Below are 27413 nucleotides of genomic sequence, written 5' to 3' on the forward strand. Positions count from 1 at the left end.
GTCAAAACATATCATAAATTAGAACATTAAAATAATAATAGTAATAGGCATACTGATGAGAGATCTTAAATAATGTCCTTCTGAACATCTTGATTTTTAAAGTTTTTCTAAAGATCAGGAGTAATGGAGTCATCATGATTTCTAGTGGAAGGTACACTGAGAAATGAGATGATCAGCTTTCCCCTGGATGTCAGGTGGGAAAGGAACCCTCAGCATCTCAACCTGAGACATGGGGACTGAACAGGTAAGATTCACTTGAAGTAAATGGCCCTTAAGATACCTGGCTCTAAAGGTAAAAAGCAGCACTTTCCATTGGACAGTACTTGGAAACTTTTTGGTGGCCAGGGCAAAAGCCTGAAGGCCAGACACATGCCTGAATAACAGTTCTCACCTCCCAAAAAGGAAGCTGATTTATTTTGGACCCATTGCATTTTCAAAAGAGTTTTCCAAGGCAGCCCCAGATAGAGCACACTGCAATACTCAATACTCAATTGTGAGCCGCCCAGAGTCACCCGTGGGGGAGATGGGTGCATACAAGCCAAATAAATAAATAAATAAATAAATAAATAAATAAATAAATAAATACTCTAACCAACATGTAACAACAATATGGGTAATTGTTGGCAGGGCCTCCTTCTCCAGGAAAAAGGGTGTAACTGGCATATTTGCCAAAGGTGGGCAAAGCCCCCCTAACCACAGCTTCCACCTGTCTATCCAGTAATAACCATGAGTTTGGGGAGACACCCACGTCATAGAGATGCTCCTAACTCTTCTAGAGTTACCACTGGAACACAGAGCCAGATCATTTCTTCAACAAATAGTAATTCAGTTTTGCTAAGATTCATCCCCGCCCCCCATCCATATCCAGGTATTATCAGTGTATTAATAAGGCCTCAATCTAAACTGACTGATGACTTCTCCCCATGGCTTCATATAAATGTTAAACCTCAAAGGAACAGAAGAATCCTGTGATACTCCAGACTGGAATGGCCAATGGGTAGACCTCTCTTCTCCCACAACTATACTGCCTGAAACATTCTGTTCAGGACGGGCAGAGCCACTGTAAAATAGTGACCCCAACCCTTGCAAGCACCCCAGAAAGATACCATGGTTGATAGTATCGAATGCTCCTGAAAGATCTAAGAGGACCAGAAGGAGTGCAATCCTTCCATTCAGGTACCATCTCAGGTCATCCACCAGGACAACCAGTGATGTTTCCATCCCATGCCCAGACCTGAACCCTGACTGAAAAGGTTCCAGATAACCCACTTCCTCTAGAATGCTTTGCAGATGAAGAGCAGCTGTCACTCTTTCCACACTTTTTTCTACACCTTCACTAGAAAGAGGGAGTTGGACAACTAGACAATTATTATTATTATTATATTTTTATCCCACCTTTTTAATATATAACTCAAGGCGACAAATGCAAATTGTCTGACATGACTCATTGAAGGCAGGTGGGATTACCCACTCCTCTAACAAAGCATTAACCATCTCCATGATCTAGCTAATAACTCCACCCCCAGCTAGACTTGTAAGTCTCTACTTCTCCAGAATCAAAAGATTCTGCTCATGTCAAGATCTGAGCAAATGTGAACAATTATATCAGTGAAATGTCACCCCGAATTCTCACAGCAGCCTGTGGGCAGATCTTGCCAATTCCCATATACTAGAGTCACCCAAAAGTAGGCTGCTAGGCATTGGGTGCCAAAGTAAGCATGTCTCGCCATCCTAATTGCCTATATGTATATAACTGAATATAATATGGCTTTGAAGTGAGTTTGTACCTATGCTTGGTCATGTTCACTCTCAGTCTTTCTCCACCAATGCTCTACTGTTGTTTTATTTCCTGGAGCTCCTTGGTAAACTCAATGGGCTACACCTGGATGTTGCCAGCAATGGCCCCTCACTGCCAGTACCTTGCAGCATTAATTGGAAATGGAGCTCAGTCATTATCAATTGCTCCCTCCTGTTTCCCTCAGAACCCCACCCTGATGCCAATGACATCTCAGTCAGGCTGTTTCCAAATATGACTCTAGTATCCAGAAATAGCATGATTGAGTGGTCAAAAAGGACTACAGGATGAAAAAGGCCCCAGTGCTTCTTACAACCCCTACTCTGCACTTGTGACCCCAGCTAAGCAGGTCCCGAGCACAGTGCTGTTCTGTGGCTGCAAAGTTAGTTGAACAATTTGACAGGTAGCCAAACCTGTCTTTCAAAGCATCTGCTTAAACTCATCTATTCCCAGCCCACCACATACTAAGGAGAGTGATTGGTGATGATCCCACCAGCAGCTGAAGGGGGAAGCAAAGCCAGGAAAATCCAGCAGTTTCCTTAACTTGTCCTTATTGGAAACTGTAAAGACAGCACCACACACCAGCCTTGGTTCTGAGGCAGAATAAGACACATCAGGGCAGCACAATTTAAGCTCATGGCATTCTCTTCTGGCTTCAAGATTGGCGGATTGTCCTTGAACATGGCCGTAGGCCTGCATCAAAACAGGACAAGGAGGAACCTGAGCAAAAACAGAGTCTAAAGGGGAAAAGAGAGGAAAAAAGAGGCTACAGATAAAAGCCTACAAAGGAGAGGGGAAAAGGAAGTCACTGAAGCACAAAAAAAGGGGGGGGGGAGGAGAAAGAAAAAATTTGTGGTGCAGAGGAAAAATGGTACGCTATGAATCATAGGCAAGGAAGAAGGTGGCACTAGAAAGTTACACCAAAGAGAAATGGTGGAGGGAGTGCTCTCCTGTGATTGGGACAAGGGCAAGCATCAGAAGGGGTGACAAGATCAAAACAAGATTATACTTTAGATCAGTGTTTCTCAAACTCGGCAACTTTCAGAGGTGTGGACTTTAACTCCCAGAATTCCTGGGATTCCCATGAATTCCCATGGCTGGCTGGGGAATTCTGGGAGTTAAAGTCCACACCTCTGAAAGTTGCCGAGTTTGAGAAACACTGCTTTAGATGAAGGACAGAACCGGCTACAATGCAAACACTTCCTTAAAATGACCACGGAGAAACCTGGCGGCGGCGGCGGCGGCTACGCGTGCCACGATGGTGCCACTGTCGGATTCTCAGCTAGCCAGGTGCTTCACAGGGAGATCCCAGTTGTGCTTCCTCCGGTGGCGAAAGGGGGCTGGAGAGGGCGGGGCGGGGCGGGGCGGGGCGGGCGGTGGGAGGAGGCGGCGGAGGATTCCTGTGGCTGCTGCTGCAGGAGGAGGAGGAGCCGCCGGCCAATCTTCCGTGGCTGAGGCGCACACGAGTACACAGCGCCCCAGGTTGTCCCGCTTCTAGCCGCTTGCCCGGCAGGGCGCTTGGGGAGCGCTGGCCGGTGGAGAAGCAGGAGGGAAGCCCCGCTTGCCTGGCCGGGCTGCTCGGCTTATGGCGCTGCAGCCGAATGTCCGGGACGGTAAGTTTCCCACCGCGCTCGCTTCTTCCTAAAGCTGGCCGCGTGAGCCACCGGGATCCGCCGCCGCCGCCGCCGCCGCCGGCAGCGCAACGGACGGCGAAGTTTCTCCTCCCTGGGTTGGCAGGAGGCAGCTTCCCCAAATGACGTTTGCTAGGCAGAGACAGGCGCTCATTCATTCTCGGCAGGTCCAGGCAGCCGCCTCGGGTGCCTTCCTTTCGTGGCGAAACCTGGCCGAAGGCAGCTGCAGGGAGGCACCGGGCAAAACTTCGCCTCGGTGATCCGCGCGGCCGGGAGGGAGAGCGCCCGCTCGGCGTCCTCGTGGCAGCAGCCGAGGAGCGGCGTTTGGCTGCGGGAGCGGAGGGGCAGCCGGGCTGGCTGAGTGTGTGCTGGGGCGCGCAGAAGGCGACTTTCCAACGCTCCCTGGAGGGCCGGCAGGCTGACCCGTCTGGCTTTGTTTGGGGCAGGCTCTTGCGCCGAGCCCCGCACGTGCGGCGTGTCTGTGGACGCCTTTCCCCGCGTTGGTGAAATCGAGGATTGAAAAGAGCAAAAGGTGTGGCTGCGTCTCCGAGGGTTGCCCTGCACGGAACGGAGAGCGAGGCTTTGCACTGAATGAAAGGACGCCGCCGCGCTTGAAGGAAGTGACAGGGGTCAGCTGTTCCCTTGCGAATCCCTGCAGGAATCCTTGCGATCCCTTGGATGAGCGAGAGATAAGCCCTTTTCCTGGTAAAACGCAAGGCTTCTTAGAAAGCCAAAGAAACGGAGCGGGGCTAAAATGATGATCTTCCCAGGGTATCCTGAGCTTTTAAATCCAGGTTCCACTAAATGCCCAAATTAAACAATGGAGAGGAAATGTTACTAAAAGCTGTGCAGCCAGAGACTGTGGTGGTAACAGACACTGTAAAACAACTTTTTTTCCTCTACTTCTTTAAACTCAGCAAAACCTGAAACCCTTTTTTTTCCTGAGTGTTTCTGGAATGCAGTATTTACAGTCTTTGTTTGGCTTCTTACCTCTGTTCTGCTTAATCATTTTAAAGTTACCAATTTCCTTAAACCTTGCAGTACTTTATATTTTAAAATTTTTTAAAGTATATTTTTAAATATCTTTTCATTTTAGCTGAATCCTCTGAGCATTTCTTTAATAGGCCTCTTCCCAGACACATCTCCATATAATTTTGGGGTGATCTCTTTCCCTTTCTTGACATCTCTGATATCATAAAATGTTTCAGATATAAAAGGGAAAGTACATACCTTCCTAACTTTAGGCCATAAAGCTTAAAGATGTACCAAGGTGAGCAAATAAGCTAACAAAAATATTGAAACCTAATAATTTTTGTGGACTGATTTGCAAATCTGTCCTAAATTTGCCTTAATTAAGAAACTCCTCTTCCGGCCAGTTGCCAGAACTTTGAATTACCAGTGTTTTCTCTACCAAACTGGACCTTTTCAATTTGTGGCTTATAAAATTGAGCAAAGCTCTTTTGAATTTCAAGTCTGGTGGCCCACTACAGCAGTGCTTCTCAACCTCAGTAACTTTTAAGTTGTGTGGATTCAACTCCCAGAGTTCCCCAGCCACATGCTGGCTGGAGAATTCTGGGAGTTGAAGTCCACCCAGTTTAAAGTTGCTGAGGTTGAGAAGCACTGCACTAGAGGCTTGATTAAGCTAATTCTGCTGTCTACTTGTGAGGGCTAAAAGTGACACAAAGTGTCAAACTCCTAGCAGGCCATAGAGCATGGCTGGTGTGGGCTCCTTGTTCAGTCATGTGCTACAATTTCATTTGTATCACATTCTAAGCTACTTTTATCTCAGTGCATTTTAAGTACAGTGAAGGAGACACATTTATCCCTGCCCCCAGATTTATCTTTTACCAATGAGGATGATCCAGCCAAAATTCAGCCCATTCTGATTTCACTGATTTATTGGGAAAGAGTTAAACATGGGCTTAAATTTCCCCCATTGAAGTAAATGGGACTTATTTGGTTTGTTAGTTTGCATCCTCTGTGTTTAGGATTTAGCAGTCCAATTCTGGGGATTAATTATTACACCAAAATAGGTCTAACATATATAAGGTGCCATCTGTGGTTTATGGTTGTTGGCTGATTATTTTATTATGTTTTTATAAATTTTATGCCTGTGTTTCATGTTTTTATGCTTTTATGATGCTAACTGCCAGGAGCCTTTGTTGATTGTGGCAGTGTTCAAAACCAATAAATAAATCACAACCCACCCACATTCCTTCCAAAAATCCACTAACCTCTTTGTGCGTGAAATTGCCCTACTTCCTTTGTGGCTCTTGGGCACCCCAAAATATAAAGTGGCATTGAAAGTATGCTAGTCCCTAATACATGGGATCACTAATTTATTTACCATGACAAAAACCCAGACCATAATTTATTTAGTGATCTGCCATGACAGTGAATTTTAGTGCCATATGGTCTGTCACTTGGTAACAGGTCTTATATTTCATGTAGTGATAGTTATGTGACTTTTCTTACCACAAGGCTATATAGATCTTGAATGCAATCTCCTGGGATTTTGGGGGGGGGAGAGGGGGTCTCCTTTAAAATAAATGGGAAGAGCTCTGTAAAAAATTGAATGCATTTGTGCACATCCTGTTGAATTGCCATTCCCATGTTAGTTAAAGGGCCAGCTGACCAGAACTGGTAATATTATTATTGGTCCAGGCAATAAACAGTCAGAGACTGAGCTGTTAGTACAAAACACTAGCATTTTCTCTAGGCCTCCAAGACTGATACGTGTATACCTACCTATCAGGCTGTCCCCTTTTAGGGTAAGAAGATTGTGCACAGCACAGAAAAAGAGTTAACTAAATGAATTAAAGGCAGAAGATAAAACCTAGCTAAATCTGGTTAATACCGGTCCCATTCACTATATCCCATTCTCCGTGCCTTTTTAGGTTTGCTAAACCATCCTTGTTTCCACCACTTCTATACACTGCTTCATATGTTGCCTTTTGTTCTTTTGACTTGTCATGTCCCTCTTTGAGGGGATTGCATTAACTCCACCCAACCATGACTTCCTTGGTTTTCCCTTTCCTCTCAACCCATTCACTCTTCCTTCATATATTTGTCTTGCAGTTCGTTCCTCATTCATTCTCTCTGTATGGCCAGATCATCTCACCTTATTGCTTTTGTCATGGTCGCTCGGTTCTGTTTCTTATCCACATTCCTTCAGCTCTCATTCATTCTTGAACTGAATTCTTGTTTTATCAGACACACTTCTTCAGTAACCTGTTCCTACTTCATTCAACTAACTTTTATCTTTCTCCTCAAGTACCCAAATCTCATTTTCATATAACAAAGCTGATAGAAACACACTATTATATACAGGAGTTTTTGCATTTTTGACAGACATTCAAACCTGCTTCTTAGCTGATGGAATTTAAGAAAATTTAAGAAAGAATTTAATTAATACATTTAAGAAAGAATTTAATTAAAAAGTTGTATTGCATATAAAGGTCAATTTGGGCAGAAGTGTCACTACAAAGGACATGAAATAGTGATGAATAGAATGCAGAACAGTAGTTATAAATACAAAGGAAACAACTAATTCAACAACACTGTAGAAGTATGTGCTGAAAACAGTAGAAGGACAGATGTCCTGGCTGGTTACAGCTGGAAATAGAAGGTAGGACTAGATGGGCCTTGATTTGAACTGATGCACTGGTTCTTTAGCAGGCTAGCTGGGTTTTCATCATATTGCCCACAATTAAAATAATCTTATATATCATGTTTAACTTCTTATAGATCCAATCCTATATTCCTGTGCTTACTGAGTATTGGTGTTCCATATTTAGAAGAAAACAGAGATGAGGTGTGTTATATTTCTTCCTAGGGATATTGCCCCAGAGAACTCTATACTAATTTGAATTTTGCCCCCATCCTTTGTGATCCATATTGACTATGTTTGAAAGTGGAGCCAATTTATTTCAGGATCAGCTACAAGGTATTTGAAATGACCGTAAAATTAGAACTTTCTTTGAAATGCTGCAGCTCTGTTTCCCCATTTGCAGGAACTTTTTTGTCAGACTGCCTGTTAGCTCCTTGCCTTTAGCTGCCCAGATGGTCTTTCAAGGAGAAAGAAAGTTTGTTGGCTCTGCAGTTCTCCTTCTCAGGAACCATTTAGTTGCTTTTTGTATATGACCAAATGCACACAATAGGAAGGAAGGATGTGGTGTGTGTGTGTGCGCGCAATTCATTTTATGTAAAGGAGGAGGGAATTTCTCTTTCTTCAGGACATGTGGATATCTCAGGACAGGGCAATGTGGCCTAAGAGTGGGGGGAAAAACAGATTAATTAAAATAATTTAAAAAACTAAAAGGACTAATGGCTTCTTAAAGCCTAACATAGTTTTTACTGTATGCTTTGGGAGGTTATAGTCCATTGGACCAAATATGAAGAGAACTGTATCATGGAAGTTTGTGCCATAATGCATTTGTTGGACTTGAAGATGATATAAGATACTTTGTATTATTGCAGTAGGATAATATGACAACCACCTGGAAACTGTTAAAATAATTAAGAATTTGACTATTGGCTACGATGAGATGTGTACATTGTAAATGGAGATTCCAGAAATATTGCATTGCATCTACTAAATAGAAATGTCTTCAAAGCATCATATTAATTATGAGAAAACAGGCTAAGATAATCTCTGACTTTTTGGTGTTAATTTTAACAAATCTTGAAAGGTTGTGTGGAATTTAATAATGGATGACAAGATGATCCTAGTAATTAAAGATCAGGTAGCCTTGCCTCAATTCTGAATGTATTAATGGGAAAAAAAACTGAAATGGAATGTAACTTAAATTTAAATCATTGGGAGTTTAAAAAGAGAGGCGTATAAATGTCAGCTATCCTGGGGTTGGACCACTCTGGCTTCTTAGTCAGATAACCTAGAAACACTTAGAGGCTGTACTGTTTGTTTAGAAATAACATCATGGTAATGAAGACCAACCTGGCCTCATTCATCATCAGAGATAATTGTGAGTTTGGATCCTTCTGTAGCCAGAATGGTACCACCCTTGCACAGGAGTGAAAAATAGTATAGCCTTGAAGGAATATCAGTGTTTGCAGAAGGTACTGTAGATCTACTTAGACAGATCATCCCCATCCCCAAAACAGGCCAAAAAAAACCCCCTTATCATGCTTAGCAGCCACAAAGTGAAGACAGAGTGTTGGGAGGAATGGAATGGAAAGTCCTGGAAAAAGGCATGGCTAAGCAGTGGAAACTCTAAACTGGAATATTTCACTTTGCAATTTTGTGCAGGACTAACTAATAGTTAATATAACAATTATCACTATTTATATACTCTTCCTAATGCTTGGAGCAATGTATGTATGTATGTATGTATGTATGTAAAAGATTTATATGGCTGCCTATCTTAAGCAACTCTGGGCGGCTCACAACAACTATAAAACCAATAACTATAAAACAATCATAAAGCAGTAAAACAATAAAACAAAAACCCTGTGCCTTAGTCGTCCCCTTGGGATGCCCCGCAGCAAGCTCCAGTTGCTCTCATTCCATACTTTCTATCTATTCAATCCTATCTCAGCGCCTTGGTAAAAAGCCAGGTCTTGATGGCCTTCCGAAAGGCTAAGAGAGCGGGGGCCTACCAAATCACTGGGGGGAGGGTGTTCCATAAGGAAAGGCATGCTTCCAAGATCCCATTAGGTGGCAGGATTTCAGGGAAGGGCCCTGGAGCATGCCTACCCTATCTGATCTAGTGGGACGGGCAGATGTTCGTAGGGAGAGGCAGTCCCACAAAAAACCGGCTCCCGTGCCATGTAGGGCTTTAAAGGTGATAACCAGCACCTTGAATTGCACCCGGAAGGAAACTGGGAGCCAATGTATCTTGTGCAATTAAGGTGTAACATGGGCAAACCTTTGAGCACTCAATACTGGACCAGTTGTAACTTCCAAGTGGTCTTCAAGGGCAGCCCCACGTAAAGAGCATTGCAATAATCCAACTGGGAAGTGATTAAGGTGTGAGTGACCGTGAACAAGGCCTCCTGGTCCAGGAAAGGGCGCAATTGGTGCACAAAATGGATCTGTGCAAAGGCCCCCCCAGCCACGGCTTTTTGACATTGACATACCACCAGAAGTTCTTGCAAAAACCTTGTATAAATAGACTGTTAAAGATTGGGAAAAGAACTGCAAGTGAAAGAAAGAGCTAAGGCTACCCCATTTGTTCATGGGCAAGCTGACATTTTCCAGTAAAATCTCATATCACTGTATTTCATTAAGGAAATTGCTATACTTCTGAACCATAACCCCACATCTGTCATGCAGAACATCATAACCTCACAAGGTGCTTATTACAAATATTAAAGTAATGGAGATGAAGTGCTTTGGTACTTAAGGATAAGTCTGACAATGTGATTCCTGTGCCAGTACTTAAACCCTTAAGATTTGATAAATTATACCAGTTCACTGTGCGGTGCTTTGAATATTTTGGATGTATAAAAACATCATGGAAAATACCAGTTTTGCTAGTGCACTATTACACAGTATTCTATTATTTGTTTGTTTGTTAAATTTGTAGAACCTCCCATCTCACACTTGTGACTCTGGGTGGCACACCCAATTAAAATTTTAAAAAACCAAATAATCAAAACAATTGAAAACAACCATTAAATACAATTAAACAGCTAAAACTGTAATAAAACAAAAAACACAGGTGAGTGAATTCCAAACTTACAAACAGTGTAACCGTTTAGCGGGCTCCATACTTCCGTGGGATCCCTGGGCCCAATGACAAAACCAGGTTTTAAGGGCCTTCCAGAAGGTTAATAGGAGAAGGGCCAATCTCACCTTGGGGGAAATGAGGTTCTAAAGGGCGGGTACCATTCTATATTGTGTCAGCGTTGCAATAACACAACAGTGATCACAGAATAGGTGCAAACGTTCGAGATCTTTGTTTGAAAGACTTTTCGTTTAACACGCAGCATGCGTGCATGCACTGGCAATAGAAGCAGCAACTGCTGATCGCCTGTGGTGGATAACAATTGCTCTCAGGCGACTAGACAGAGACCCTTAAAATGTTGATTCCCTTATTTTTCTGTTTCAGCAATATATGATATATGGGCAAGCAGTCTGGCAAAAAACCTCGATTAGCCAATAAGTTCTGTAGATTTTTTCCAAAATTGCTGCAAATATTAATTTTAAAAATCAAGCTCTCTAACATAATAAAGTTAGAAAAAATGCAATTACAGGGAGATTTTTTCCCCTTTTAAATGGAACTATTTTAGTGGGCTTTCAGCAAAGTCTTATCTTTTCACCTTTGTAGAACATCTTCAGAAAATAGCTGATGTTCAAAATCTGGTAGATTACTACCTGTTATTTATTTAGGTGCTTTCTTGAACTTCCAGATGTTAGCCTTCTGTATGTGCTAAATTCACATCATTTTAGCATTGTTGCCATATATAGTTACCTAAAACAGGAACTGCTGTACTTCACAGGGTGAGCTCAACTTCCCTCTGTTTTTTCAGTGCAAATGGTATGTGTATTGGTGAGTAATTCTTAGAATTGTTTTGCTTCCCTCACACTTCATCTCCTATGTTTCTGCAACTTAAAGTTCATTAATTGCTGCATTTAAAACACAGAGAGATGTGGGCAGAACTGGAAAATGCAAACGGAGAATGCATTCATGGCAACTCATATTTCAGTTAAGAAGTACAATAAATGCTTTGCGCAGTCAACTTCTGCAGCAGATATATGGAACTATTTCAATTTTTTGTAGAGATTTTTCTGATGAACAGATTGTGGCAGATGTTCCATGCTGTTCAGATACTCCATTTTTGTACCCTTTTGTACCCTATAGATGTAAAAATTGTATATCTTGTAAAGTGGAAATGTGAACAGAATTGGTCTGTTGTTTCCTATACCATGGAAAATGGCTTCATATTTTTGAGCCATTTACAAAAGAAATTAGAGATCTCAATTTCAAGCCATTTTATCAAGAATAACTTTACCAATGAGTGGAATTAATTTGAAATATATCTGTCTGGCTATTTTTCTGTCTCACAGTTGTCACAGTATTTTGATAGCTCAACTGACAATTTCAGATGTTGATTACCATCTTTTGCCCTTTTCTTTCTTTGTATAGTAGAGAAAAGGCATTTTTGCTTAATCAGCATATGGATTTATTATCAGAAGTATGGATAGCCTTCAGAATGAGGGCTATTTAAATTTACATTGTAGCTAATTAGACAGACATGCATAAACATATTCATATGCATGTTTTCTTCTTTCTAACACATTTATGCGAATGAAAAGAGCATTTTTATCCTGGTGGGCCTCCATCATTCAGGAATCTAAAACCAACAGCTACAGCCTAATTGAAGAGTAAGGGGATTTGGAGTGGGCAAAAGTAAACAAGAATATTTTAAAAGAGTTTTATAAAATACCTTAATTAAATAATGTTGTACTGTACAACGTTCTTAATTATACCTGTAGAATTTCCTTTATTGTGTCTAAAGAACATCTCCTCAATGGAAAAATCATCTTAAATAAAAGGAGACATTTCCCACAGAGTGTATAGTAGGCTAAGCAGTAATTTACTTGAATTTAGAATGATGAAAGTGAAGGGAAGGAAAAAAATATTCTGGCTTGCCCTAGCTACTATTTAGTTTAGGGTGTATATGACTGAGTTGAATGTTAAGCAGTAGTTTCTTTATGTAGTATTTACAGTTACTACAACATATGGTATCCAAATGACCCTTTTTTGGGGAGGTCAAAATTAGAATCAATTCAGATTTTGTAATACTTATTGAATAAACGTGCATATGATTGATTGCTATAACAGTTCAGGCGGATAGACTAAAATAAGAAGGCTTTTACGGTAGCATCTAGTAACTTCCAAACTTTCTTAAGAGTTCACAGCCATCATAGTGTTCGTCTAAGTTGGGAAAACGGCTTTAAGGGAATTGTGTAAAACCTTTAGTCATGCAGGTCATACGGTGTATCACCACTTTAAAAGTATATAATACTTTTAGAATATCAAATAATCTAAAATTATGCTTTTAGGCCCAGTGGGAGCAGCTGTGAAATTAGTGGATTTCACTCATAATGAGAGTAATGAGAGATTAAGGCTGGTCAGTACACCTTAAATGGGGTAGAACTGCCAGTCAGTAGCAAACCCTGTTGGCTCATTCTATCCCGGGCATTATTACATCTTTTAATTTTATATTTTTATTTTACTCTACATTCCATCAGGAACAACAGTAGTGGGGGGAATTGAACTCTGCCAGCTGTAAATTGGCATAACTGTGGAATCTAACCCAGCTGCCTTTAGGGGAGATGAAGCATCCTTGATTCTCCAGGTTCAAAGCTGGTTTATCCATAGAAGTTCTCATTTTCAGAGCTTTTGCAGTGAAACCATCACCAGGGAATAAGCAGAATTGTGGCACCAGGGCAGCTTAAACCTTGGCTAAAGGGCATCTCTGATAAATGGTGGATATATATATATATATATATATATATATATATATATATATATATATATATATCCCAACTCATTCCTCTTCCAGCTTTATGCTCTGAGAGTTGCCATTACTCTCTTGGTTGCACAGACACCAATCCAGCAAAGTAGGCAGATCAGGCTTCAAATGCAAAATCTTTAGACTGATCAGCCACAACCCCAGCCATGCCATGGCTGGGAGAATAAAGGGGTGTGTACCAATGGAGGCGAAAATATGTAGCTCAGGGTTGAACTGTGGAGTCCTTGGGGTTCTCTGAGCTTGGTTCTTTTCCTGCAAACGTTTCGTTACCCGGCTAGGTAACATCTTCAGTGCTAAAATGGGCTGGGGTTTGCTCTCTGATTATATGCTGTGGCCTGCCTTGCCCCCACCAGCACCCCCACCAGCACTGGCAAGGCAGGCCACAGCACATAAACAGAGAGCAAACCCCATCCCATTTTAGCACTGAAGATGTTACCTAGCTGGGTAACGAAACGTTTGCCAGAAAAGAACCAAGCTCAGAGAACACCAGGGACTCCAAAGGGGTGTGTGAATGCTACTGTACTCTGAATACTCACCTGAACTTCTTGAAAGAAAAATTAGACTGAAATTTTAAAAAGGCCTTAGAGGAGTCTCATAATCAATAGATCTCAGGTTTGAAAAAGGATATAATAGTATGAAAAAATAAAACAAATATTAGGACCAAAAATACATATAGTAACTTCAGAAACTGGATATTTACCCCAGTGTTTTTTTTTTTTCTGCAGAAATGTGTGCTCCATGCAATTGTTTTGACAGAGGGTCGCACAGTGTTCAGAGTTAATAGACAGATTTATTTTTCTACATTAATATTTGTAAATCATGTTCTTTTTAAAAAGAGACATCTCTTAACTTTTTAAACTGAAAGACTTAAATTTAAAAATCCCATTTTAAATCCATTGATTTTAATCCATCTCAAGTTATATAAACTTGGGTCCATATGTGTGCAGATACCTATTTAACCGTTATGATTTGTCGGCTCTGGGTGTTTTAATGCCTAGCGAAATTGACTTCCTGCTCTGGGAATGATGCATATGTTTGTTAAATGCTTGTTTGATTCATGCAAAAAGTATTTCTGCAGATACCCAACCCATTCCTGTATGTTTTGTTTTTTTTTAATTTTTCCACTGTACCAACAAAGGCACTGCTATCAGATTAAGAGATTATGAAGGGAGGGAATACCCACTTCCTATAGATATGCTATTTATCTTTACACTGGCAATTAGTTTTGCAGGTTCTAGTTTCTTATTGCTTAAGGTCAAAAGATTGTGGTATTTATTTAAAGATAACTTGAATGCTGCACTTTGAAGGCCCAGTAGTCTCAGGGGAATAATTCAGCACCTGCTTAACTGAACTGTTCCATTTTTCGGGGGAAATCTTTTGCCCCAAAAATCTTACAGTCTGAATGGGAAGAGAAGCATTTCAACACTACTGCCATGTCTATTTTCCAAACCCTTGAACGCGGCAGGAAAACGGTCCATGGTCCTCTTCACCTGAAGCACTGAGACGTGAACTGCTCAGTACTTTCTTGCAGCTATCCAATAGGATACAGAGAACAGCACTCAGCCAGTGATCTACCCCATCAATGTTTCTTGTTCACGTTATGTGCGTTTGTCCTGTGGCCTTGGGAAAGAAAAATAAAAGAGAGACGCAAACTGTTTTTTCTATAGCATTAAAGGCATCTCTGGAAGCGATACCATTTCAGTGTTATTGGCTGAATCTGCAAGGTGAGTGGGGAAAGGCAGGTTTGGGCCTAGAAATGGGGAGGCAGGTTGAAGCAAGCCGGACCACTGCAGAAATGGCTCGCTTGAGAAGCTTTCCAAAGCATCAGTGTTGCATAATGAAAGATATGTGTGTGTGTTTCATTCAGTTTATAGGGGTGCCTAATTAAAACCATTCAATAGATACGAGTTTTGGATATCCTCATATAAATCGGCTCAGTTGCCAAGCTCACACAAGTGCAGAGCTCCCTCTGGGCACTGGAAAGACTCCCAGGTAGAAATGCACTGGGTGAGGTGAGGGAGAGGATGAAAAGGAGAAATGGGAGAGGTAGAAGTGACATGTGGAGGACAATCTGGTTACAATCTGGTTAGCTGTATTTAGGATTTATTTTTATTTTTGGAAAAGTAGAGAATTCCATGTTAGGAAAAAGAAGAGCTCTGTGTTATATGCTCTGGCTTTATAATAGCTATCATGATTTACTGTGCAAACTGCTTTCTTTATGCTGAATTACGGTCAGTGTAACTATAATCAGTGATATGGATGTATGTTTGTGTGCTCAACAAAGAGCTGCCATTTGGAGCACCAGCCCTCAGTCATCTTATAATGGTGTCCTACTTTAAGATCCTCCTGATCTGTTAGACTATAACTCCCATAATCCCCAGCCAAAATGCAAGCTGGCTGGGAATTGTGAGAACTGTGGAAGACTATATTTGTAGTATAAGAAAGTCTTTTGCATTGGCATGGGAGTACAGGGAGTCCTCATTTAGCAACCACAATTGGGACCTGCAACTCGGTCGTTAAGTGAAGTGGTTGCTAAGTGAAACGAAAGTTGTGCTTATGACCTTGCTTCAGCTTTCCTTTGCTTTACAGACCTGCCAAGGTTGTAAATGTGAGGATTGGTCACAAAGTTACTGTTTCATCATCATCGTGACTGTGAATGGTCACTAAATAAAGCAGTCACTGAATGAGGACTACCTATACTGGAAGCAGCAGCTTTTAAAAAATTGCTATTTGCATTTTATGAATCAATACATAGAACAAGCATGAGCTCTGTTGCTAATAAAAAGTGCCAGAGGCTAAGAGGGCAAGTGACATCACAGACATCATTACATCAACTGTGTAATTTGCATCATTACATAACCGACCCAAATCGCAGAATTGGCACCATTTGGGTGATAACGTTATGACACGTGTGATGGAAACATTCATGATACAATAATCTTTTATCCTAATTGTATACAATAATACAATAATCTGTTTATCCTAATTGTATAGATTTGTATATAAAAGTAAAATGTATGGAAAATCTCCTGTCAGCATAGCTCCACACTTTGTGCAATAAATGTGCACATTGCTATTTCCTGCAGAACAGCAACAATTCTTTATAAAGTCTTTTATAGACACACAACTGTAGAATTTCTGCATATATGACATGTTTGGCGCCTAGAATGGGGTGGGGATGGGTTCCAGCAAACTTTTCTCTGTTTTTTACTTAGGATATGCCTGCTGTGGGGAAAAGCACATAACTCTGAGGTACTGGCAGCAGGCAAAGCTGACGTCATCTTGTGACTAACGGACAACTGGTATATGTTAGATTGGCCAGTAATGGGGGATATTGGAACTTGGGAGAGAAGTTTGAAAAAAATGGCATAACTAACGTTAATGCTGTGCTCTTTCTTTCTAGTTTGGTTACAAGACCAGGATTGTTCAATCCAGCCATAGAGAGTAGAACAAAATGAACCACAGAGCCCAATACAGAAGGTGCAGAGGGCAATGGAAATGAAGCAAGAGGGCTTGAAAATGTCTGTGTGTAGTGATTTTGTGGAGCACATCTGGAAGCCTGGCTCCTGCAAAAACTGTTTCTGCCCCAGAAGTTTCCACCAACTGCAGACACCGCCCCTGGACCAGCAGGGCTATAGTGATATCTTACGGGATTTGAATGGAACTGGAGCCAAAGCTGAGAATACGCCTTTGGAGGATGACAGTCTAATTTCCTTGTCTTACTCAAAGCCAACTATTGCCGTTAAACCAACTATGATAACCTCGGAGGTTGCTGGTGTGTGGGCGGATGGAAACCTGAATACAGATGTCTCACAGGTAATGATTAATAAGGGGTGTGGTGTATTTTACAAGGTTGCTCCTGTTGTAAAATTTGCAATTGCCTCGAAGCAGTCTTAGTATTTGTTATGGCAGGACTTCTAGAAATTGGCTTCTTTCAATTTCTTGAGCAAGCAGTGAGAAATTCGGCAGTCAGTGGGCCCAAAAATCTGTTTCCTAGTAAAATGGGAGATTCAGACATCTTCAAGATATGATACTAGTGAGCAAAATCTTTTTGGTTTAAAAGCAAACAGAAACTCTCAGATACTTCCTGTTGTGAAAAGACTTTACCAATTCCTCCCTGATCCTTTGACTCTGTAGTCCAGTTGAGTCCTACCACTCCTCTGACCGATCCAAAGCACCTTCCAGTTGCCCAGGCTTGACTTCAGAACCTTCTGAGCTCAGTTCTCTGGGATTCACATATCTTTCAGCTGAGCCCAGATTCCTTGGGGAATCACATTGCCACCTGCCCTGTTCCCAACATTCTTTGGAATACATGAGCAGAATTCAGTTTGGAAAAATAACCTCCATAGAGAGAAGTGTTGATTGACACAATCAGCTCATCTCAGTTCTCCACCCCTTTGCTGGCTAATGATTTAATTCTAAATTTCCTCAGATTGAAATTTGAGAAGGGCAAGCAAAATAACATGAAACAACTTTTTTAAAAAAAACACACACACACACACCCCGCATTACTACTAGAAATAGAGAGATTTCCTGCAAAAGGACAGAGATGCACAATTTTTGAGACTTAGGCACTCTCTCACACCTGATCCCTTGCAAAATAGCTAAATCTTCTAAGATTGTTGGCAATCTCATCTCAGGATCTGTATGAAAAAAGCAAAATCTTGTATAACATTTTAGCATTCGCAGGTCTCTAATGAGATCTCCCAACTTGTGGGGATTTGGTGAACTTGCAAGATTTGGGGCATTTAATTAAAAAAAATAAGAATTTGTGGTGAAATGTATCCTATGTGGTGGGCATTGAGCCTGGAACCCCTAGCTGTCATGTCACCTACGAGTCTAGATTTCAACAGGGCTTCCTCTTCTTGGCAACTGTATTTTGGGATGAATGGCTGTACTATTGGGAGCCTCCCAGACAGAGAAGCTTGAGAAATCAGATCTCTCTGAGCTTCAGTATGAACCAACCAGATTCTAGACTAATGTGCAGGTTGAAATTTTGTTTTATTGACCGTGATAAATGTTACAACATAGCTTTCAGGTTAACAAAAAGTAACAAAACACATTGGAAAATGTATATTTTAAGAGTTTTTTTTTTTATTTAAATGTAATTTTTCAGGTGGATTTAAAAAACAGAGTTAAGATAGTATTTTATTTATTCATTACTGGATGTATGCCTTGCCATTCAATCTTTCTGAAAATCTGGAGAACTTACAAGAGTAAGAAAATGCAAAATATAAACAAAGCAACATGATTATAATTAATATACAGGTAAAATCATACATTAAAATTAATTAGTTAACAATTAAAAGCTTGATGGAAGAGATGTGCTTCTTCAACTTCCTAAATACTGGGACAGCGAGGGCCAAATGCTGGAAGCAATACAGAAGGCCCTTTCCAACATACTAGATAATTGAACAGTCAGAAGAAGTACGTTCAAAAGGCCTCTCCTATTGATCTGAATAGCTGGACAAGTTTATACTGGGTGATGCAGATACAGACCATAAACCATTAAGGGCTTTATAGGATGATACCAACACCTTGAATTGTGCCCAGTAGGCAATTAACAATCAGTGCTGATCTTTGGGTACGCAAATCGTGTGATCCCCGTGTCTTACACCAGTCAGCAGCCTAGTCACTACATTCTGATTTCCTTGCAGCCGTGGGGATGGGAGATGAAAGACCGATGATGACTGCAAGGCTTCTTCATAAAATGCTCATCTACAAGTTTCCTATTATGTCCAAATGCAGTCAGTGTCTGTCATGTATATACACATGCATCCCAGACTTTACTCATTTATTCTAGTTGACCTCATATGATTTTGCTCAAGCATCGGTAAGAAGGTTCGATACTATAAAATTATCTCATACTCAATATAGCTTTAAAAAAGGTTATATCTCACCTTTTCAGAAAGACGGCTTCCAAGGGGGCCAACTGCAAATATTTTAAAACAGTCAGTTTTAAACACTGACTAGGAGGCTGCCATGAAAGCGCTTCTTATGTTATTAAAGTGTGGGAATCAGATTGGGAAGATCCAGGTTCAAAACCCAACACAGCTAAACAGCAAAACCTCTCTGGAAAACTCTGCCAGTGTATCTTTCAGCCTAGCCCCTGTAATAAATGCTGTAGATGGAGGAAATGATGAAGAAGGAATCACTGCCCCAAACAGACCCTGTGCTCAATCTGGGGGTCCTCCTGGACTCATGACTCCTGCTCCATGAGCAGGTGGCAGTCGTGGCTAGGAGGGCCTTTGCACAGCTTCATATTGCACCCATATTGCCAGTTGCACCCATTCCTAGATCAGAGGGAACTACTCACAGTCACTCATGCCCTGGTCACCTCCTGGTTAGACTACTACAATGCACTCTACATGGGGCTGCCCTTGAAGAGTATCCGGAAACTTCAGCTGGTGCAAAATGCAGCAGCATGAGCAGTTATGTGTGTTTCTAGTAGAACACACATTACACCTCTACTTCGTGAGCTGCATTGGTTACCAGTTTGTTTCCAGGTCCAATTCAAGGTGCTGGTGTTGACCTTTCAAACCCTTCATGGCATGGGGCCGGGCTATCTAAGGGGCCGCCTCTCCCTGATTTCATCTGCCCATCCTACCAGATCTAGCAGAGAGGGTATGTTACGGGTTCCTTCCCCTAGGGAGCTACATTTGATGGGCCCCAGGTGGTGGGCCTTTTCTGCTGTGGCGTCTTCTCCCCCCTGAGGTAAGGTTGGCCTCGTCATTGTTGAGTTTCCGGAGGTCCCTTAAGACTTGGTTATGCCAGTGGACCTGGGGACCCCAGGGGATGGGGGAATTAATGAGGCAGCTCCCTTATTTTTAACTTCCTTTTATTCTCTTTTATTTTGCTTTTTATATTTTTAATGTATTTATTGACTGTTTTTGGCTTTGTTGTACACCGCCCAGAGTCGCCTGTGGTGAGATGGGCGGCTATATAAATTGGCTTAATTAATTAGTAAATCAATCAATCAATCAATCAATCATGTATGTCACATTCAACTCCTTAGAAGAATAGCAGTAGATAAAAATGTCAAGTATGTTAAAAGAATATAATAAGACAAACCTAGCAGTAAAACCATCAGTATCATCCTCTTTCCGTGATAAAAACAGAATGATCTAATTTAATACACAAGATCTTATATTTTTGAAAAAATACTTCTATAACTAATAATGAGTTTAATGTAATATTTTACTATTACCTAATAAATCCAAACTTTAATACAATCTTGGGGGGGGAATTGCTCTTCCACATGGCAGACACCTTACTGACCTTCAACCATCACAGTTCTGATGGGAATACAGGACACCCAGATTCTGCCGTCTTTCCTGGGGAATCCACTTTTCCTTTATTTACTGATCAACATTTCAGATTTGGGCTGGATTTACACATTGCACTAAAACAGAAGTTGAGGGACAACAGAACCATTGTGAGCTGATTTACATGTAATGCTAAGTTATAAACCATGCATTCCAAACCGCAGTTGTGGATATACACATTATAAACCATGATCAAATAAACAACTTGATGGCATAGCACAATATACAAACCCAGACATGATCTCTTAGCTTTAGAACAGGTTTTCCTTCCTATACTGTATCCTATAATTGAACATCCTGCAGCCATTCATCAAATTTGCAGTCTCAATTTTTGTTCCAAAAACATTCTCGGAAATAAAGGTGATGCTGGATGAAAATACTTCTTTAATGTTAAGAAGTCAATTAGGGCAAGAAGGCTGGTGAGACCAAGAGGGGTGCCTGTGGGCAGATATTGTTCAGGGGAACCACACGGGAAGCCTCTAATTTTACTTATTCCATCCAACGTCTCTGTTTTCTTCCAAACTGCCAAGGAGTATACGGGAGGGATGTGCCAACTGATGTAAATTTTTGGGAGGAGGGCTTGTCCCTTCCACTAGCCAATAAGCAGAGAGAATATATACTGAACTGACCTGGAATGTTGAAACCAAGATTCTTCTGTCCTATAAGAGCCAAGAGCATTTGGAAATGGGAAAAAGACAGTTGGTAGAAATGAGTGTGGTGGCAAAGTATATTTAGAGAAAAAGGAATGTGCGCTTTAAACAAGTTCAGTCGGTGTGATTTTTGGGGGTGGGGTGGGGGGAGGATGCTTTGAGAATGGCTTGGTTCAATCATAAAAAAATAAAAGATTATCCCAGCATTTTTCTGAAATTTGTAACTTGCTTTTTTAGAAAGCACCGTAGTCAGTCTGCTGATCTTTGGTCAAAGTCATATGATCTTCCAGTCTGAATCCACTCTTATCTGTGCTATTCCCAGCATTGGATCCTGTTTATACCCTGCTATATTATGGTTTACTTAATCACAATTTACTGAATAAATCGCAGTGGTTGGTCCATATGGCGTATGAAGCTCTAAGCTACAGTTTATCAATTATAGTGGATAGGTTTATATAGCATATTAATCTAAAAAGAAGCAAACCATATTATGTCCAAGAGTGATGGGTGAACCTACACTCCATTTTACCCTGCCACCCATCAGTCTGTTGTTATGCCTTTTTCTCACCAGTGCAGAACATGAGATTTCAGATCTGAGCCAGCAAGTAGTCTACAATTATTATACATCCTTATAATATCTTTTTAGAATAGCTGATTGTTGGCACTTTAACATGGGAAATGGCTGGCTTATATAGGTAGTCCTTGTTTAGCTATCACAATTAGGACCTGCAACTCATTGTTAAGCGAAGCAGTCGCTAAGTGAAACTGCCACTGTGCTTACAATCTTCAGCTTTCCTTTGCTACACAGACTTGCGAAGGTTGTAAATGCGAGGATTGGTCTCAAAGTTGCTTTTTCATCACCGTGTTGTAACTGTGAACAGTTGCAAATGAGGCAGTTGCTAAATGAGGAGTACCTGTATCATAAAGTGAAATCTCTATTAAGCAATGGATTTCAGATGCAATGGATAAAATCCCCATTGTATTTATGACATTTTATACCATTTGTGTAAAGACAACTGTAGCAAATAACTAAGGCCTACAAAGTGGCAAATTGAAAGTCCCAAACTTCCTCTCCCAGACCACCTCTGGAACTTTGCACACTGGACCTGCCTCTTGCTTTGAAGCAGCTGTTTGGTAGTTCCTGCTGTCATCAGTAACTTCTGGGTGTCTCGTCTAATATCTACCCTCTAAACACCAGTTTGTGAGAAAATAGGACCCTCACACCCTGTGCTGACCTCCTGGTGATTGAAAGATCAAAATGCAAATATTGAAATAATTTCAATAGTGCTACTTCTGATCAACTAATGCAGAGGCATGCTGACTAGAGAGTCAGCCCTTCCCCTTCCCCTTTGGGAGATAACCAATCTCACAGGAGCCAAACAAAATCAAACTTAACTAAGAAAAAGAAAAGATAAAATATTAAGCCACCCCCCTTTTTTAGAATATATAATTCTTTTATTTTTCAAAATACATATTGACAAAACACCAAAATGCAGTGAAAAACTCACAATTAATCAAAACAATCCTTAAACTTAAATAAATAATGGAAACCAAAATAAGAAAAGGGTAAAAAACCCAAATAAAGAAAAGCAAAACAAATCTATTTTATATATTAAACCTATCAATAGTCACTGATTTACTAATAAATACCATATAGTACTATGGTGTATTCAATACAAAATATTATTATAAAATACCACAAAATCTATGTCAAAGTAATATTGCTTCATCCTTTGATTAGTAGAAAATATTGCCTTTTCCAAGATGGATAAGCCACACATTTCCAAAAGCCATTCCTTAACATCTGGAATAATATCACTTTTCCAATTTCCCAAAATAATTATCTTAGTTAACCCCCATGCTTGATGCGACCATAATTCCTGATGACAGTTGGGTTTCAAAGTCTTAAGTATTAACTTATAAATATATAATTATAAGTATTAAAATATAGACTTTCAGTGTGAAAAAACATAATTACAGAGCTATCCAGATGACAATAATACTGGCAAATCCAAAAGAAAATGCAGTACTGTTACAAATGAAGCACTCCATGCCAGAAACTCCAAAAAAAACCAAGAGGTTTCAAATGATTTACGCATTACAAGAAATTCTAAAAAGAAAATTATATTTTTATCAATAAGGTGAACTTATGAATAAGGCTGAAATTAAACACCCAGGGCCATAATTTGTAGAAAGTAATGAAGTACATGAAACTTAGTTATCCCAGCAAATGGAGGATATCTCTTACTACACAGAAAAAGCAGACTTATTGAAACTTATTAATGCTGGTCTATGGCTGTAATAAAGATTTGATTTGATTTGAAGCAAATGCTCCTCTCTTCAGTTATCTGGATTTTTCCAGCTTCTTGGAGATTCCAATATGTTAATCAAAGTCTGGGAAGATAGAAAATCCTTCTCTTTACCATCTCCTCTCCATGGACTTCTACTGTCTAGGGCAAGAGGTAGGGGCTATGGTGATCTGACTCTGTAAATGGCCAAGAATTTTTTCTCCCATATAAGGGTATGCATTGTGCCCTTGAGCCTGCAGTTTATATTCACAATACCAACATTACCTATATGAAATTACAGGTAGCCCTCACTTACTGACCATTCGTTCAGCGACCGTTTGAAGTTACAACAGTGCTGAAAAAATACCTTTATAGACCATTTATGACCATTTCATACCTTTGCAGCATCCCTTAGTCACATGATCACCATTATAGTCAGTACATGTTGTCCTGTGCCTGACCTGTGTTTTTGTCTTTTTTTCCTCCCTTGCAGAGCAGAGAGATTGGAGAGAAAGGGATTACAAGAAAGTAAGCTGTTTGCTCTTCTACACATCAAAAACAATGCGATTGTGCCAGCAGCCCAGGGCTGGGAGCCGCGGGCATGCTACGCAAACAGCTTACAGTACTCTCTTGAAATCTCTCCTTTGCCTGACCCTCCCCCTCCAGAACGGAGAGATTAGAGAGGAAGAGATTTCAAGCTGTTTGCTCTTTTACACATCAAAAGCAGTGTGATCATGCCAGTAGTGGGAAGGGGTCAGGCAAAGGAGAAATTGCCTACAGAAATCGCTTACTTTTTTTCTCCCCCCCCCCCCCGCCCGCCACCCCTCAGAGCAGAGAGATTGGAGAGAAAGGGCTTTCAGGAGAGTAAGCTGTTTGTGTAGCATGCCCAGGCTCCCAGCCCCAGGTTGCAGTGTGATCACATTGCGTTCAGTGTGTACGAGACCGTAAGCAGGCACTTGAGCATCCTGAAGGGCAGGGGAATGGTTAGGAGGCAAACAAAAGTCAACGGTATAAAACAGTAGTCTTGTCTCTTTCCAGCTGGAAAGCACAGTCGCAGTCATGTGATTTCCCACTTAGTGACCTCTTTGCTTAATGGCAAAGTTGCTAGTCCCAATTAGGGTCATTAAATGAGGACTGCCTGTACACAAATTGGATCCATAATGGGGGCATAACACAAATGACATAATGTGCATCTTTTGCACAATGTTATCATCATGGGTTGTATAACCTCTGATTTAACAGACAATTGGAAATAACAAGTACTGGAGCCCCTCCCCCAGATGTTCCATTAAACTGTGGTTAAACTTAAGTTGCCAGCATTACTAATAGGGTTGATCATGGGAGCTATCTACTCTATCTACTGTAGACAAAGTATCAACATTGTTAAGTGTTTCGTTTCAGTAAATTTAGCAGAACTTAAATGTTCCTATCTTTAGTTTTAGCATGCCCAATAAAAGGTTATAGGGAGGAAAAGTGTAGTCAATCTGAAAGGCTGTATAAATGGCTAGTAATTTGATTCATTTATTTTATTTATTGTTTTATACTAAACTCTGTTTTTCAGTTAATAAGGGCATAATCCCATTGATTCCAGAGAAGAGTTCATTGCACATACTCGACATTAGCCAAATCATTGTTATACTTTTTTAGAAGATGGATGCAACCATATTATGGGAGATCCTAATAGAAATATATATGAAGTATTTTTTCTTTTATCCCAATCTATCTTGGAGAAATGTCTGTCTCATTATATTTCATCTTTGATCAATGCAGGTCAATGAGATCAAAAGGAAGCCTCAGAACATCCCACAAGATTGTCCTTCATTCCTTGGCCCATCTGGTCCTGAAAGGGCAGAAAGAAATATCTCATTCAGTAATGAGGTATGCACACACGGGGATGGGGTCAAAGCATCCAACAAGATGAACACGGCCATGCCAATTTGGAGCCTCAGTCTTGTGCCTGCTGCTCCTGAGAAATGCTCTTCCATCCACCAAAGGGGAGCAGCAAATACTGCTAGTGTATTTAATTTCCCTGAACAAAAGAGTGAAGGTTGGGAGTACTTCTCCTTTAGTGTAAAACATCAAGCCTTTGAGAAACCCACCACCAGCGTAGCATGGCCTGATAATGAAAATTCTTTTTCAAAATTTCAGGGCCAGGATACCGTGGTCAGTGCATCCAGGGTAACAAATTTCAGTGAAGATAAAAGAAGGGTCTTGAACTCACTCTCCGACTGTCATGTGCATGATTCTATATATAACCCCTTAAACCCGGAAAGAGACTTATTAGCATGTCCACCAGATACTGTGTTAAAAAATAGCAGTTCTTTTGGTTTGTCCCAAGGAAATCCTTACTGTCTTCTGGTCAGAGCCTCAGATCAAATTGAAAACAAGCTTACAGACACCACGGGTAATCCTAGAGAGCAACAGCTTTCACTTCAAGGAAAGGATCAAAATGAGCCCATCTATGCTGAGAGTTCCAAGAGGAAAAAGGTGCAGCATGGTAACACTAGTGCTCTAAAGAGTGGTGTCTTGACAATTAGCCCAAGTGAAAATCAAGAGGATGGGAGAGAGAAGACCCTCCATTTGAGCTGCGAGAGGAATTTTCAGGATCATGCCACACCAAGAGCAGCAACTATTACTATAATGGCCCCACAAACAGAAGATGACAATCGAGCATTTTTTCTTAGCAGCCCAGACTCAGCAGTTGGGGTACAGTGGCCATGTGTTAGCCCCACTATTAGCCCAGAGACTGAGAAAACATCACCTTTCTTTGAGCCTAGAGAGTTGCCACAAGACAGACATGATATGAATTCAAAAGACAAAAGTCCAGAGACTGAGTCTCCAGTGGCTAGCAAGAATATGATTGATAGGACTCCTGCTATTCCTCCAAAGCTGTCCAAAGGAAGCCCTCCTAGAGTTGAAGAGTCTCTTCCACAATCAGTCAGTTCTTCCATTAAAGCCAGTTCTTCCATTGCTGAAACCTGTGATACCAGTATTCCAAGGAATGAGGCAGATGGCACTGTGGTTGGGCCCTTCTCATCCTTGTGTTCACAGATGAACAGCATCTCTCCAGACGAATCCAGCAGAGGTCCTTTACCCTCATGCTCTGAGAGAAGACCAAAATACTACCATATATCCTGGCACAGGCAGTGCAGGATTGAGGAAGAAGAGGAAGAAGAGCAAAGAAGTATAGTGGAAAAGGAGAATGAAATAATTAGTTCTCCAAGTTTTTCTGATTGCCTTCAGATGAAGCCATGCTCTGTTCAAGCGGTTGAAACTGGAGAAATGAGCCAGTCAACGACTTTTGCCTTTGAGTTCCCTAAAGGTGAGACTGGACCTGAGGAAGTTGTAACTCCTCGACTGCCTCCAAAGAAACCACCCAGGTACAACAATAAAAAAATGTTTAGGTTGGTTATAAGTAATCAAAGCTAGGTAGCTATGACAAATGATATAATTCAGGGTGTTCCAGTGATGATTCTCTGTTTCCCCCGTTCCTGCTTTCTAGTGGAAACATATGGATATTTCCTAGGATAAAAATTCTCCATGTGGGTATATACAGTATGTATATTGTTGAGCAACAGCATTCTATTTTGTAACAATTTCTAGTTTGAACCAGGCTTGCAGAAAACCATTAGCTGCAACTTAATGGAAGTGAAGTTTTGCTACTCTGTTTTTTAAATGGCTTCTGTATTTCAAACATAAGTTGAAATCAACCCTAATTTTTTCTTGAGTCTGAGACTTTTTTTTTTTACTGTAAGCTGATAGATAAAAATAGCATTTCAGATGATTGAGCAGTGAATCAGTCATTTTTCTGGAACCTTCTCCCTTCAAGTGAAAACAAAAGCACATTGCTGATCAGAGAAAACAGATGTGTCTGAAAATGCTCACTCTTCTGACAAGAACTTCATTGTGTTGCTCTGAGTAAGTTAAGCCCTCACTCTGCTGAATGACTTTATCTGTAGAGACCAGGAAAAAGTTGTAAGGAAGGGCCTGTGACTATTTATTTGGAAGTTCAGAAATTAACTATAGTTAAATATTTTTGCAAGAGAAAAATGAAAATCGAAGGGAGGGATGAGTTGGAGCAGGCTTCAACCTGCCGCTTTCCAGATGTGTGTAACTAAAACTCCTATCACCCTAGTCAGCATCCATGTTGATTAGGAATGATGGAATTTGTAACCCAGTGTATCGGGGGGTGAGGGGGAGGGCACTAAGTTAGGGAAAGT

At 40.8% G+C, this 27413-nt stretch overlaps 1 protein-coding gene across 3 annotated transcripts in view; it reads left to right on the forward strand.

Moving 5' to 3' along the window:
- Positions 1–3232: 3232 nt before the first annotated feature.
- The window catches only part of PRAG1 (PEAK1 related, kinase-activating pseudokinase 1), a 41823-nt gene continuing 17642 nt past the window's right edge, over positions 3233–27413 (forward strand). Inside the window, exons 1-4 of one of the 3 annotated variants that reach the window (XM_088147464.1) lie at positions 3233–3408; positions 16334–16746; positions 24964–25071; positions 25342–26573. In XM_088147464.1, the coding sequence (XP_088003590.1) occupies positions 16423–16746; positions 24964–25071; positions 25342–26573 (1664 nt within the window). In that variant the 5' untranslated portion in view covers positions 3233–3408; positions 16334–16422. Of the gene's footprint in view, positions 3409–16333; positions 16747–24963; positions 26574–27413 lie in introns of all 3 variants that reach the window. The other 2 variants (XM_088147463.1, XM_088147465.1) reach the window with 2 other exon arrangements.

The sequence above is a fragment of the Python bivittatus genome, unplaced genomic scaffold (genome assembly GCF_059951505.1).
Source record: "Python bivittatus isolate LINGU-HERP-01145 unplaced genomic scaffold, Pbiv_v1 ctg000520_np1212, whole genome shotgun sequence".
In the NCBI taxonomy this organism is placed as follows: domain Eukaryota; kingdom Metazoa; phylum Chordata; class Lepidosauria; order Squamata; family Pythonidae; genus Python; species Python bivittatus.